The 17268-nt window shown below is 34.2% G+C and overlaps 1 protein-coding gene across 1 annotated transcript in view; it reads right to left on the bottom strand.

Annotated features, from left to right (window-relative positions):
• LOC121431435 overlaps positions 1–15502 on the bottom strand; it is a 33543-nt gene extending 18041 nt beyond the window's left edge. The window contains exon 1 of the mRNA XM_041629003.1: positions 14958–15502. Coding sequence (XP_041484937.1) covers positions 14958–15063 — 106 coding nt within the window. The 5' untranslated portion in view covers positions 15064–15502. The remainder of the gene's footprint in view (positions 1–14957) is intronic.
• Positions 15503–17268: the final 1766 nt, after the last annotated feature.

The raw sequence follows: 17268 nt of genomic DNA, 5'->3' as shown, positions 1-17268 counted from the left end.
CAGTTTTTGCTGTGTAGAATATGTTCTTCACAAGGTTGACAAGATTTATTTTTCTTTTTAATTGAACTCATAACTACGTGAAATTGATTAAAAAACATATACCATATAGTTTCGATTGATATAACAAATTTGTGGGCAATTAATATATATTCCAGCATTGTAATGTGTCGAACGATTTGGCAAGTACATATGAGTACTTGCTGTTTACAAAATACGATCCCAATTACCAGTTTATATACTAAATAAAAATAATTAATCTAGAAATGGTGACAATTCTTGTTTTCCATTTAATCTTCACATGTCGGAGAAAACTTGGAGTTAAAACCCATTAGATAAATGTTATAAAGGAAATTTAATGACATTGAAATTCGAAAGAAAATGTTGTAATTAGAATATAAAGCGTTACATGAATAATGTTCAGAAAGCCGAGATGGCTTAATTCATACATCCCAGCGTGTACCTTGGAATATCAACGGCTAGAATCGAGCTAGGAAGAGGTTAATCAAGTTTTATGACCGCCAGCCTTAGGATTCCTTCATATCGGTTCTCATCAGACTGCTAAAGAGTGCCATGCAAATTGATTGGAACATGTTAGAAGCTCGGGATTTGAGGAGGGGCTAACAAACATGACAGCACTTCAAAACTTAGATAATTATGTGGAGGGATTAATCATCTTAAATGCACCATTCAATGGGAGTGAAATATTGGTAATTAAATGCAGTGGAACTCTGATTTACAAAATAATCTATTTTTTTACTTCAGACTGAGACGTGTAAGTTCTTTATTACTTATTAAATGGTAACTGCACAACTCCTGAACATTATTATTGTTTCCCTAATTCTGGAAGGTTTAGGGCCTATGGGGCGGTAAGAATTAAGAGCAATATTCTTTAAAGAGAAATTCCAGTAGTTGCAGTAAACACTGATTTCATGAGAAAGTCTGTAAAACAAGGCTTAATTGTCAGTATATCATCGAGGATCTAGATCTAGTACAGTTACATTAACTGAACTTTGTGAAATCTTGAAATCTACGCTGAAAAATGTTCACGCCGAAGATCCCCAACACAGATAAGCGCACGTGGGACAATGTATAATTATTGCTTAGGGCGTCGGGCCCGACGCCCTACCCGATTCCTGTGCTTATTTGCTGATTTCTCAGCAATTACACAATTTCTTCCAGAATTCTTTGGCACATGCGTTTTATTTATACAAACAGACACTTTGGTGGTCATTTCATTGGATTCTGTACGAACTCATTTTGATATCGTTACCAAAACTAGCATTTACCTTTAATCAAACAGTTACCATAGGAACTGTGCTTTTCCATGTTTCTAGACAATTGAAATCAAGGAAGTTTTCAGTTATCTTGAAACGCTCTCTCGGTGTTTAAACATAAGAATATTGTTCATCGGTGCAATAAACTTCATCTCCTCGGGACTGTGATGGTTAATAGATGGTTAATGCATGAGATCTTTCGTGGTCCCCCACCACACCCCTGTAAGAGCTAGACTATGGAGGAGTCCATTTGGAGTGCAATGTCCAGCATTCTCTCACTAGTTGTTTATCATTTAAAATGGGACCACCTTTCATATTTCATTTAATACTTGTTTCTCCACGCTTTTCCCAAGCTTGTCAATGATTAACAAAACGAAAATCAAGCCTAAGCTTTCATGTGAATCACAGCTCAGTGTAAAGCAGATACCACTACGATGGCCTAGGTGTGTGGGGAGGGGGGGGGCTCAATGGCGCTCTATGAAGTGTTTTGGACAAGGGAACAAGTAAAACAGGTAAAAGATAACCTTCAAATCAATCTTCCTAGCTAAAGTCCATATGTTCTTCATGATTTGTTTTTATCCTATTTTTATCCGCATAACTCTTTCCAAGTTCTGCACAAATCATTTTCACGAACTTTTCAAAAGAAAGTGGTGCTCATTCAAGCGGAAAGATTTTTGTTACAATAATGTCGTCATTTACTGAAAGAGATTTGTACCAATCTTAATTATGAAAAAAAGCTTCAGAATATTACAAATACATAATTTAACAGCATGATTTCTAAATGTAAACTTTTTTTATACACACCGTATAGTCTAGCACCTCTGTTTATCACTTTATGCATAGCTGTGTATGATCGGGAACACGATTGCCTCTTCGGCATTTACAGAGTACGCAAAATTTCTCTGCTCTTCACATGTACGCCTGCATGCCTAATTTCCCTTTCTGCTTGTAAACCGTCTAAATCCACTCTTTAATTCATCTGGGAGGACAGGGTTGGGTTCACGGTAATCCTCAATCAAGTAATAATCTTTACCCTGTATGATTATAAATTACTTGATTTTTAAGAAGTTGATGTGAATGTGCTTTTTCAACTAGGCCACACATGTTGGTTTAATTTATGAACACCCTTGAAAAAAGTTGGTGAACAGTGAACAATATTAGGAACACACAGTGTGTCTTCAAAAAAGTGTAAAGAAAACAAATGCATTTTAAATCAATATTATTCATCATTAATTAACATATAAATAGCCCAGGTCATCCGGATGATAGAAAAAAAGTACATCATGTATAGCATTGATCATGACTTGTGTATAGGTAAACTATTCGGAATGAGGTGTAAGAGGAATAGATTAACGGTGGTCTAGTATTTCTTAACTAAAATGCTTGGCGCAAAACAATTGACCGGTTCTTATTTAAGAGAAACCCGAATATATTCCCGGGTTGTTGTTTTTTTTCAACAAAGACAAATTGTAATGTCCAGTCATCCTTTACAAAAAAAATGACAAATAATAGACTTCTTGCATTCAAATGGTTCTTTACAAAAAGGCATATCGAATCGATTTAGATTTTAGCTAATGAAAAATTAAAATGAATGAGAACGTGATATGAAAACACACACAAAAACATTTCTTGTGTAAAGTTATGCACTGTAAAATATATTGGGTAAAATTTTAACCAACGCAAGGTTGATTATGTATCAAACCAATTTGGGGCAGTATTTTACTCAATACGGGAAGCATATTGGTCCAGTAAGGTTAAAAGCTATGTTATATATAAGAATTGTAAGAGCAATTACATTCATTTATTTAGTAATTTCCTCTAAGGATATTCATAGCATAGAATGATTAAGAATATTCCAGAATGTCTCAGTAAAGCTTTGTTAGACATGACTAATCTTTGAAGAATATTTGTTATTTCTGGAATGTCCAAATGTCCAAAGACAATAGACTGCTAGTGGCAGTGAAAAGGACAATAGGATTAGTTTGTTAACAATGTTGTTTACATTGTTAATTTCACTGAGGTCAAACATGGAGAGTCTTCTAAAATTAGACTGCTCTAGAAATTGGCAGAATGTTCTTTTTGTATACAATACTAGAAGCTTCCAGAATAGTGAATAATTTATATATAAGCTGGCAGTTTCTTCAAGGAGATCATCATCATGTCAGATCATAACTCAGAGTTTCACACCAGACTTTATGTCAGAGCATAGTTTATTTCCAACTGGAATACAACATTTATCTTCAGTGGAATTATTTGCACGCCATCATTGAACTGTTTGCAGTTACTTTGAGAGAGGAATTCTCAGTTCTCATCGAGATCATCATCCTGTTTTAATGAACGCTTTTCAACTCATGGATTGCTGAAATTAACTGTTAATCATCATCAACATCGTCTTCACAGACATTTCAACTCGTTACAGTGACTCTTGTTATTCATCGTGCTTCAACATCAATTTCATCATCGCCATCATTGTGAACTTTAATTTAAGGAATCTTCGCCAACCAACGTGGATTTTATTGGATTTATATCATAACCTTGTATCATACATCGGACACTTCAAGAGATAGATGAAAGATCATTGTTTGGTTTTATTTTGTTTAAGTACATGATCTTTTTCATAAAAAAAGGAAATCAAATTTAAAACTAAATTTTCATTGTTATTTGTTGCAGTATCGTAACAACTAAGCAGCAATTACTTTAGAATGGGTAACATTTTTTGCGCTCTGGATAAGTAAAAATGCCCAAAACACTTAATTACCCTCATGGTGCATTTTTACCCAATACTTTTAGAGTGTCCTTTTTTGCGCACAATAGCAATTGCCACGAATGACTGTATTCTTGATTTATTATCGTTGCTAAAGTGTTCATTTCACAAAAAAATGCAAAATAGAATTTCAGTAAATCCTTGCAGATGTTCAGGTCCTGTATCCCTGAACGACACTTGAACTAAAAGGGCGGAAAACCTCACTCCCGCGGGAGGCTCTCCGTGAAGCCGGCCAGGCAGACAGTAATTCCTCTATCCACTTTTAATATTCAACATCACATCCTGTTTTCAATTCATCATAATATGAACATTTCATTATCTCACGGTTCCTACCTTTTAAAATCACTTCGCATTGCAGCGTAACAAGCTATCCTGGAATATATATACACGGGTCCGACATGGTGAGAATAGCATATCCTAAACAATAACTATTAAATCCATGGAAAATGTACGAGTGAACATAATAATTGCGACGAAATCTTGACCCCTTAAACACAAATCAAACAAAATACTTGCCTACAGGTTAATATTTTGAAAGTTATGTTATTAAGACATCTGTTCAGGGTATCTTAACAATTAGATTGGAATGAATATCAACAATGCCTAATAGAGATACTCGTTAATTTTAATCAAAGTAACACAAGAATATTTTTTATTATCAAAATGTCTATGTTTGCGCTTTTCTGCTAGTAAAGCTTTAGCTTGGGTAATATATGTTAATAATAATAATATTTCTATAGCACCTTTTTTGGGAAGGTACAAAGCGCATTTCATATGAAAAAAATTACAATGAAACAAAGCATACATAAAAATGTGAATGAATATTAAAGAATGTTGAAAGACCAATGGGAATACTCAGCCAGAGTGAGCCATAAAAGGTGGCTAAATTGTACCTTGCGGGAAATCTTATTCCTGCATGTCCCAAAGTTTGAGAAATAAATACTTGCCTTGTTTTTTAACATATATCTTACTACCAGCAATGTCGTTTGATCGTGGAAATGAGATTGCGACTCATTATTTATGGAATGGTGCCAGTTACGGTACAGGGTAATTAGTGATTTTCTTTCTTTCGACCGGGACAAAAATGGCCATCTCGTGATCCTAGATGAACAACGTTTTATGATTCATACTTTTTTTATATTCCTGTATCAATATGGCCAGGTTCCTGCTGAATGAGAAAGTATCAAACGCAGCTCTTTTCCACTGGGGGTTGTTATTTTTTCCTGAGGGCAAAATAATCCCAGCTAAACATTTTCTCTCGGGTCTCATAATATTTATTAACATCGAGAACCGTTTAAAAAAAGTGATAGTGATAGTTTATAATGATGATGAGAGGTAATGATATTAACAAGAATTACATTTTGATAATAATAACAATAAAAGCATATAATTATAATAAAAATTTAAAAATGGATGATAATAATGATAATATAATGGCAGTAAATAATTAAATAAATAAATGAATAGATAAATAAATAACTAAATAAATTAATCAATTAGTTAATAAATTAATTAATAAATAAAATAGATAAATGATGATAATAATAATAATGGTAATAATAATAAGAGGAGGAATAGTAAGTACATTGATAATGGTATTATCATTTCTTATAAACACATCAATGATGATGATAATGTCTGCAATGGAATTAACATAAAAACGATAGTGAAAATGATAATAAAATACGTCTCGGTAATTCATAATTATTTTGATATTATTGATATAACTCCCGTCGCACCATTATCATTTTCATCAATACCATCATCGTTGTCGTATACTGAATTATTACGGAGCCAACAATGATGTGTTGTACTTAGGCCTTCGTCTATCTCTTCGTATGAAAATATGATGTTACCGAGGCATTTCCCGTATAAATATTCAATAATAGCTTAGGAATAATGTAATAACCCAAAGCAAGCACTTCCTTGGAAACTGTTTATAATCAATTTCCAATTTTATTGCTTGTAATTACAATTCATATTGGAAATATTTGGATGACGAATGACGAGTCCCACACAGACAAAGACCTTTACATTTGGTTTACAATATCAAATTTACTGTCCGTTATTCGTTTATTTATTCGATTTATCGTGTACTTCCGTCGCATTGTACTCTCAGTCTTGACTTTAACCCAAGTCACTCTCCATGGACCATGCTGCAAAGTGACCAAAGTTATTACGTTCTTTTCCAATGACATGTCATCTGTCGGATAGGAGTTGTTTTCGTTGGTCTGACTGTACACAGCATCATAAACTTGCTGAACTTCTGCTCTTTTAAGTATTCGTTTTGAATATAGTAAGTGATGTGTTCGTGCCGCATGCTGTTGTCTGCGAATGGTTTTCTAATTCAAATAATTAAACGTCATATGTAATCTTGAAACCTTTCTTATAAGCTGCTGCAGGCATTTTCCTATTGTTACGTCAAAGACAAATCCAATTGTCGAGTGATAAAGGTCCGTAGTCTTCAAGTGGTAAATGTTCCCCCTTTTTTGTTTTCTCATGGCGGAAAATAATTAGATCACAAGGATGGTAGGAACACGGATGTCTCGCTTGATTTCCGAGAGCAATATTGACCTAAATCGAATAGAAAAAACTCCAGTCATAACATCTTTCCATCTCTATCATTTCATTTCCTTTTCATCTCACGCTTCCTGTCTGATATTGGCATGGTTTAAACGTCACTGACAGAAAAGGAAGCTAAAATCGAATTAACATGAAGAATATAAGCTATAATTTAAGACTATTTATTGGTTCAAACCATATGAATACGCAATATCAATTAATGACCAGGAAGCGTCACATATCTTCATCTACATTCGTCGTCTGACAAGCTGTCAGATTTGACAACTACATGTGATAAAACCCTTGGTTTCGATTTGTTGAGAGGCTTTGGTTTTTGACGATTACTATAGCAACATTTAGAGAATGTCAACTTGTTAATGCTGCCTTCCTTCTTGAAACGGTGCTCTGATTTTTTTCTTTGTTTTGATGTCGTTATTTTTTAGGGTGATGTCATTCATTATTTTTTTTATTTTTAATTGTATTTATTACATTAATTCGGTTCAAACCATATACATGTAAGTAATGGTATATTGCAAATTTTACAATACATATATACATATCAAACAAAACACTGTTCATGGAGACAAACAATTATTTACAAAACAGAACATTGTACAACATTTATAGTATTTGACATATTCTTATTACAAGCGGCTAATTCATTCATAAAATGTAACAATCAGCCAATTATAACTAATAAAACTTACAATAATATATTCTATTATTAAAAAAACTAATCACATTGCACAAACATTAATGAAAACTGAATTAAAATGAATTGCATTAATGATCAAAGGTCGAGGGACATTTTATTCAGTTCTCTTGCGATGCCATTTGCCTTTTTTTATTGTCAACAATATCTTTTTATCGAAATGTTCATAGACATTATCAAGAAATTACAGTATATATGGTACTTAGTGATTTCATAGAAAATAATTTTCCATTCAAACAATCTGATTAATGGAAAAAATGTAGCCATAAATGAACAAGAGCACAATTATGTTAATTCTCGTGTCACTGTACATTGAATTTTGTTTTTAGTCTTCTAGCAGATGAAGAGGCAATATTTATTGAGCATTTCTTGGCGCGTCGTGGTCTAGTGGTTCTGGCTCTCGCCTTTCAAACAGAAGGTCGTGGGTTCGAATCTTAGCCATGGCGTGTTTTCCTTCAGCAAGAAATTCATTCACATTGTGCAGCACTCGACCCAGATGGGCACCTGCAGGAAGAAATTCCTAAAAAAAGCTATACGCACCAGAATCGGTAGACTAGCTTAGCCGGGGTAATACAGGAGCGCCTTGAGCACCTAGCAAGGTGGATAACTGCGCTATACAAATCCTATATTATTGTTATATATTTATTGTTTCTATTGTTTAGCTATGGAGTTTTAAAATGGCCTGATGCCTTATTTTAACCAAACGAATGCCTTGATATAAATGTGACACTTCTATTTCCATATTTATGTCAAACTGCATTCTTCCGTCAGATGAAACATAAATAGGTTTGTATACGTTTGGTTAAATCGAACGACTGTATAACTAAGTTTTGGGAGTGTTAGTATGCAAAATACATTTCACTTTGAAGGAAATGGGTTAAACAACCTGAAAAAGATAATATTTTAAACCGCTTTATTTTCTACACAGTGCCATTACCTTAGCCAATGTGTTAACAATTAAAATTATAGGGCCTACAAGGGGTGATGAATAATACCAATACATTAATACATCATTTGTTGAATATTACTGTGCTAAAAAAATAATCATCTTAGCAAAAATAAGCATTCAGCGAATCTTTTGCATGAAAATCATTGTCACATTAGAAGGGGAAAACAGACTCGTGTACTTTTGAAACGCAATGATAAACATGATAAACGGATCTACAAACATATTGGACATGACCTTATTCATTATTTCCTTACAGTGCTCTCGTGGTTAGTCTTGTTGGTCATCTGGGTTTCCAACTGTTTTAATCACGCTACACTGGAAAGAACTAATAATCCACGTCACAACTTATTAACCATGACATTTTTACAAATCCTGAAACTTGACCAGACATTAATTGCTTTTGAGTACTAGTAGACAGTATTCTTGATCTTCGCCTGTTAACGCCCCGTCAAACCTGTAAAGGGTTCCCGAAACATGTTGAAATTCTATTGTTCGTGAACTCCTAAATTTCATTCACCAATGGCATCGTGAATAATAATCACCCAGGTCACACAATATTTGCATTGATTTCGAGAGCATATTACGTTAGAATTTTAACCAGCAGAAATTACCATAAATGAAATTTATAAACACATTAGTTATAATTAATAATTGTGCTTGTTCATCTTGTTTTGCGTCAACCAACTTTCGACATTCGACAACGTCCAAGAAGAAGTTTTGCGGATGCACCATGTAAGTATTTCTTAAAACGACTGTTTTATGTTTTCTCTGTAGAGTTACGGCGACCGAAATCTAAATTGTTTTATCATATCCAGTAAAGATAACACAGGATGTACTATAATGAAATTCATCAACTTATTCCTCTTTTAGATTAATCCGAGTACTGTCATTCTTTTTCGTACTATTTAGGCCGTATAACTGTGTTTTGTGTTATTGTTTTAGCGGGTAATGGCAGTGCATAGATGGTGGTTGCAACAAGGGGTAAATGTCATGATTATCGGGGTAGGGGGTAAGTGTTAACATCAATCAGAAACTGTGTGAATATAATAATTATAATAACGATAATGATAATAAGCATGTATCGCTTAATAAGCAATAATGCGCAGCATACTTTAACTTGGCTCCCCTGACCAGGTCCTCGAGCATTCAAGGAATTCCTTCCTACCGGGTACCCACCAAATCAGAGGCGTCGATCCTGGGGGGCAGGGGGGGCGATCGCCCCACCAATGAAAATGTTAAACATATCATTTTGCCCCCCCCCCCAATAATTCCGCATGTGAAACTAAAAATGAATTAAGATTGTAATGTTACACGGAAATCAGCAAGCGATATCGAGATACCAACTAGTTCTTTATTTAAAATCGTGCTCAAAATGTCCGCTTTTCAGACTATAATATAAAAAATTTCAGCTCGCGCTTCGCGCTCGCATCATTTCTGTAGCAAAAACCCATACTTTTCATGATTATATAGGTGAATAGAATGTCCTGTTTTCAATTCTAAACCTCAAAAGATCTCCGCTTCGATTTGCAATAATCTTTTGTTGGATATATTTATCTTGTTCTTTATTAAAAATAGTCCATTAAACTCATTTTTTTCAGATCGAAATATCAAAATTTTCAGCTCGCGCTTCGCGATCGCAGCTATTGTTCTTTTAGAAACCCATATTAATCATTGGTACCAAAAATGCTTAGAATATCAAGCGTTCAGGTCAGAATATAAAGAAATTTCAGCTCTCTAACGGCACTCACATTATCTGTGTAGTGAGATACATGTATCTATCCCCTCATGAGTTACTACAAACACTCCTAAACAGGTACCTTTTCCTTGTTTTCATGTCAGTAAAAAATTTCAGCTCGCGCTTCGCGCTCGCATTAATTTGTTGGTGAGGGTGAGATATATGTCTCTTTCTCATGAGTCACACACACACACACACATATATATATATATATACATATGATATAGGCCTATGTGTGTGTGGGAGGTGTAGGAGTGTGTGTGGGTGAGTTTGTTCGTTTTGTGGGATCGAACGCCTTTGGAACGTTGATCCATGATTTTGCCCCCCCAATCTGAAAAATGGATCGACGCCCCTGCACCAAATACACTTGAGTGGAGAGTGGTAAAAATAGATAAACGCCTTGCCAAAGGACGTAAGTGCCATGGTGCGAATCGAACCACGGACCTTGTGGTTCAAAGGTTCTTAGAGACTTATGTACTGAGCTACAACACCTCAACAATATAATCGAGTATCACTTAAGGATGGATAGGCACAGGGCTTTGTCGATTCTTTTCTTGCACATTGCTATGATAATTATAAGTTTGTCTAATGGGAAAAAATGCAGTGAATATATATTGATGATGTAAAAAAAATGCATAATCTGTCATCAGATAATGATAAAGACTTTTTAAAAACTCAATTAAAGAATGCTTTCACAGACTCAGACCAGAAGCGAGAATCATATACTCTAAAAAAAGATATGTTGGGTAAAGTTGCTCCATGATGGTAATTATGTGTCCAACCAAAATTGGACATTTCTTTTGGGCAGTTTTATTCATCTAGAGTAATGATAATTTGGCCCATTCTAAAGTAATTGCTGCTTATTTTTTAACCTTACTGGAAAATATTCTGGTAAAATACCGCCCAAAATTGGTTGGACACATAATTACCCTCATGCCGGTTAAAATTTTACACAATATTTTTTTACATTGTAACAAACCAAAGGGATAAATATTTCGGGAGGAGCAAAGGAAGGGGGGCGTAAGTACTCTGATTGCTGATTGAAGGGTACACTGAAAAGAAGACTGAAACAATAACAGAGAATCAAGAAAGATGTTTAGAATAATAATCAGATCAAGATAAGGAAGAGAAGAGGTATTTGCAAAGAAAATAAAGTATGATAAAGCATTAAGGAAATATAGCACCCGAAGGTTGCAACCTTGCATAAGCATTGTGATGAGATCATTAGTATCGCAGGTGCTTTCAATGAGTCCCCTTTTCTTTCAAACACATTTAATGTTCAGTTAAAGATATAACATTAATGTGTCAGAAGAACATCGGTTTAAGTTGGCCAGAAAATGTAGTGCTTAGCCTTCAACCCCGTTTTTTATTACACATATGTCAAAGAATCGCAATCACACCAAAATCGTAAAGCTGTCCTGTGATTATTTCTTTTTTTTTTGTTAATTTGATATTTGACCTGCTAAAGTTCCCTGAATAGACGTGCATACAGAAGTAAGTTAGATGCCATAGCTGATAATCACGACCGCTTTTTGCTTAGAATTTTCTATTTTTCATATTTAATGCTTTTAAAGGAAACTGTTAATATAGTACCGGATGGAAATGCTTAATTTATGTTGATTTCTTGTAAATTCCATATTCAAGTTGGTCGCTATTTGCATAAATTCAAAATTAGTAATTTAGTTATATCTAGATTGATGATTTGTACAGTTTTAAGCTTAAAGTACATGATATTTACATCTATAATTAATAATGTTATTATAACTATTATCATTATTATTCTCATTATTATTATTATTATTATTACTATTATCATTATTGTTATTCTAATTATCATTATTATTATTATTGTTATTGTTACTTTTGAAGGATACCCTTTCCTTCTAAACCAGTTAGTGGGCAAATAGGTAAATGAATGTATACATCAAATGGGGATGGGAAACAAAGAGTACGCATATCTTAAATCAAAGCTCCCAATGCAGAGCTATCCTCCATTTTGATAATTTTGTTGAGGCCGAAATAATGTCTCTGCCGGGAATCGAACCCGGGCCCCAGCATGTAATTATATACAGTGCGTCCCACAAAAAAACGAAACCGAGAATTATCGATGATTATCATAACTTAATCACAAAAATAATAGACAAATGACCTACCATTTTTAAGCTTAGAATCTCTCCTTTCATCTCAAAGTACTTAGATTATTTCTCATTCAGGCATGAGTGAACAAAAACAATTTGAAAAGGGATACCAAAAAGTCACTTGCGGGCCGTATCTGGGTTTTAAAAAGAAAACCACAATTTTAAGAAGTTCAATATCTGCTCTTTAATTTGATACCTCAGTTACAGAAAATGGTCAAGAAATAACACAGTTCTGGTTATTTGAAATAAGGCTTGAATTTCAATAATTTCATAAAATGAAGAGGGTTTTTTGGCTAGCATTCATACTCACTCGACACTCCGTTTTGTTGACGATCAGCCATGCATCAAATCTTTTGTTACCGTGCGATAATCGGTGAAAACGCTTTTATTTAATGAAATTGTGGAAATACAAGCATTTTTTCGTGGGATCATATTTTTTTTACTTCTTGACCACTTATATGATTAAGTATCAAAGAATAGAGCAAATATTGAACTTTTTAGTCATGTGAATTTTTTCGAAATTCAGATACCAACCGCCAAATGAGTATTTGGCATCCTTTCTTCACATTGTCTTTGCTCACTAATGCATGAATGAGAAATAAGCTAAGTAATACCAGATGACAGAGGAGATTCTAAGCTTTACATTGGTAGGTCATTTGTCTATTTTATTTGTGAGTTAGTTATGATAGATCATCGCTGAATCTCGGTTTCGTTTTTTCTGGGACGCATTGTATATATATATATAAATATATATACATGTATATATATATGTATATATATATATATATGTATATATATATATATATATATATATATATATGTGTGTGTGTGTGTGTGTGTGTGTGTGTGTATGTATATATATATACATATATATATATAATTTTTCATATAAGAATTATATATAACGCTTTGAAATACATAAGTGAAAATTAATGAGTGAAAATGCCAATTACAGTTTACATGAATGAAAATTTGACCCATGTCCTTATCCAAATTGTATTTTTCTACGGCATGGCATTTGACATCAAGGTATGATTTATTCTTATATCGTGTATCACACATCAGCTGTAACTCTCTTGAAAAAGATTCAGTGCTAAACCGTATACCTTCTATACTGTTGTACACATGTTGCATAGCATTTCCCTTTCTACAGTACGGAAGCCATTTATTAAGGTCCCACGCAAACAGTTATATCGTGTTTCAAACGGAGGTAAAACAAGGAGTGTCAAGGAAAAACAAAGTGCTTACTTCAAATTAAAAACGTGTAGAGTGGAGCTAAATAGAAAAATAAGCATATACGAAGAATGTATAAATCATACATTGTTAGAATCTTAGTCAAAAAAAAGAGAAAAAGATGACAAGGAAAGTAGCTTTTCTTCAAACAACGAAATTTATTTATTTTTAAAGTGCATTGTCTAGACAAAATATAAGATTTTTAAGGTTTTCGGAAGGTTTATGCTAATAAATTTGAATTCTCGAATACATAATTATATTTGATTGTTTGGTCAACGAACAATTTCGGTGACTTTTTTTCTGAGAATGAGAACAAGACAGTGTTTATAGAAGGTCAATGTTCACGCTAAGCTGCTGATGAACACGCTTACAGTATTCCAAGACGTCTAAAATGTCAGGAAACCAATAAATTAGCGCTAATTCACAGTAATTATGCAAGGTGGGGAAATTAGTTGAGTGAATTTAATTGAGATGTTGGCTGCTACTGATATACACACATAATTAAGAGCTTAAAGGACAAGTCCAACCCATTGAAAGTTGATTTGAATATAAAGAGAAAAATCCAACAAGCATCACACACACTGAAATTTCATTAAAATCGGATGTATAATAATAAAGTTATTAAATTTACAATTTTTGCTTAATTTCATAAAACAGTTGTATGGACATCCTGGCGGGTAAGCAAATGGGGAGACTGATGATGCCATCCAATCAATATTTTTTTTGTATTTTATTATATGAAATATTAAATATTATAATTTTCCCCTCATTGTCAAGTTAAACAACGATTAATTCCCCTAAACACATGGAATTTAGCATTTTTTTTAATACTATATAAATCAGTCAAGTCGGTCCTTATTGTCAAATTTGTATTAAAATATGGAATATGGTTTAATTCAAACAATAAAAAAAGAAATAGTGAATGAGGGACATCATTATTTTTCTATATTTATTTAAATCATCATTTTGCTCGGGTGGACTTGACCTTTAAGGTACAAATAATTAAATAAAGTAAATTTGATGTAACATATACCATGTATACCATAATGCAGCGTTTAAGGCTATTGTAATTCAACTGATAATAATGGTAATGGTAATAATTATGAGTGATTATTATTACATGCCAAATAAAGCCTACAATCATGATTATCATAATTAATCATATTGCTACTTGCACTACTACTTCTACAACCATGACGAGTACCAAAATTACACAAAAAAGATAATGACAGTAATGATGATGATAACAATATTAAAACTTACTGTGATGATATCATAATGATATAAATTATGATAATGATACGGATTAAACAAAAATATTGACAATAATGAAGATAAAAATGATAACAATTTATGATATTATGATAACAACAGTGACGGTGTGCTTTTTCTTTCTACCATGGCAGTGTAAGGGGGCGTTAAATGCAATGTTGTGTCATTCTTTCATTCATGGACTTCCAACAAAGGTCCATGTTTCCTTTGATAGCTGATCTATTCCTGAAAATTACTATCATCACCTTCTACCTCCCAGACTCCTTTCCTATTATATTTCAACCCCTTACTAACCAGATTACATGTAGTTCTACTTACATTTTGGTCTCATCCGCTGCTCGCCGATCATGGGTAGAAGCTCGGCGGAGGCTAGGGGCACTATGACTTGTAGCATCAGATAGGTAATCCATAGCAACGGGGACATCTTCAAAACAACCAAGCGAATGTGACGGGCTTTTAAACAAAATCAAAATGTCCACATTCCTGCGAAAAAGATGAGAGTGCTGATGATATCTGTATGATTTTTCCTATGCGCTGTTAAACACGTCTCCCATGCATTCTGTGATGTTTATTTATAGTAGATGATGCCATTTCATAAAAGTGTCACAGTGCTTCAGCTGATCAATACACAAAACGTTAAACACTTCCAATCGGTAACAACGAAGAAAATAAGGCAGAAAGCGTAGTCGTTGGTTTAAAATGTCAATGACAGAGATATATATTTAAAAAAAAAACGCAAATGTGAAACTTTGAAAGGAAAAGTCAGCTTTGACTTACGTAGAGAATTTTGTTTATCCTCTGCGTCGCACTTCATCCCATCATCCCGGGGGCGTCTATCGACTTCAAAGTTCTCGCGAGATCTGGCTAACAGATTCAAAGACATCGTAGGCCTAGGTGTGTGTGAGTGTGTGCTCTGCATTTCAAACTCGCGATCGTGCTATGACGTCACATGTGCTAACAGGGGGAAAGGGGCGCCACGGTAGACAAGGGTCAATCTTTAAAAGATGCTAGCAAGCGACTATCAACTGTCGAGCAATAGAAATGATGGCATAGTTGGTTTTAAAACTTGATGGCTTGATGCATGCTAGTTACAACCTAAACAAATTCGCGTCAGAGTGCTCTCTGGATTCTCTCCACAGGTTATCATGTGTTGACTGTGTTTTCAAATGAAACTTAAATCATGAGGATATGCGGGTCCAGGGACGAGGGGTGGGGGTACATGGAATCCCCCCCCCCTTGTTATAAGAAGTACCCTCTTTGCTCAAGTCTTTTTTTTTAGGACTGAGGTCGTACAAACTTTGAGGAGTCATGACTCTTTTTTTATTTCAATGATGCATTTCTTTAAAGGTGAAGTTACCAGGGGGTTTTCCGTCCATTCATGACGTATTCATGATTAAAATATATAAATATATATATGTGTGTGTGTGTGTGTGTGAGAGAGAGAGAGAGGGTGTGTATCTTTTATCCTGCTTTCAAATAAATGGAAATGCTATATGCATTATTGGTAACTAGGTGTGCACTTGTTTTTATTTTTTTAGTGTAGGGTGTGTGTGTGTGTGTATACGTATATAATATTGACAATGTTGTAAAAGCAAGTAAAACAAGTTCAACGAATGCATCTTCCAACTTATTGAATTATTTAGCAATGAAATAATGATATGAGCTGTGTCCTATTTATTGGGTTCCATTCGGTATGTTCCTGACAATGCGAACGTATTGTGTCTGGTTTGGCACACGTGTGAGCTGGGTAATACAAGGGGCGGATGTTAGGATAATTCTGTTAAGGAGAAGCTCAATGATTGAGCAGAGGAGATAGCGTGACTAAAGCCAACATACCACAAAACTACGTCATATCGAGATTTATCCGGACTTTGTCTAATCTAGACAAAGCCCTGGACACTCTTTTTGACATCATATTATGCACATCCATGATAAAGTGGCTAGTAATGCTGCTGGTTTTCTTCTGCTTCTTCAATTCTGACATGTTGTAAAAATGTCTAGTACCCTTTTCAGCCCAGACCACATTTTCTAGTTAGCAGCCGCAGTATATCTTCTCCATTTAGAACACATCAATCGACAAGGAATAAGAAGAAATTGCCTGTTGGTCTAGCGAATATCCACAAAATCCCCACCCATTTCGACGAGCTATCTTAATTTCAATTGAATATCATGTCCATGATAATAACAATAATAATATATAACATTTATGTTTCCTCTACAATGGCGCTCCATATCTTATCCCGGCTGTTGCTCCAGCTGCTAAAGGCGCTTGGTGCATTCAAGGAATTAATCCTGCAGGGTATATCCATTCACCTCACCTGGGTTGAGTGAAGCACAGTTTCTTGCTGAAGGAAAGCACACCATGGCTGGGATGTGATCCCATATCCCACGTCATTATTCAATAACTTTTTTTATATGCTAGGCCGTTACAGTAATCAAGGTTGTGGGGTTTTTTCAATAAAAATAATATTTGCAATCATTGTCATCTTACTTGACTCAACATGCTCTAATCTGAACAAACGAATCTGATCACTAGCCCATTGGTAAAATAAATAGTCAGAAAAATTAAACTAATTAAGATATTTAATTAGAAATAGGCCTAGTTGAAAAATTGTGGTCAAAGTAAGGA

This window comes from Lytechinus variegatus, chromosome 17 (genome assembly GCF_018143015.1).
Source record: "Lytechinus variegatus isolate NC3 chromosome 17, Lvar_3.0, whole genome shotgun sequence".
Lineage (NCBI taxonomy): Eukaryota > Metazoa > Echinodermata > Echinoidea > Temnopleuroida > Toxopneustidae > Lytechinus > Lytechinus variegatus.
The sequence above is the reverse complement of the archived record's forward strand: the minus strand, read 5'-3'. Positions and strand labels throughout refer to the sequence as shown.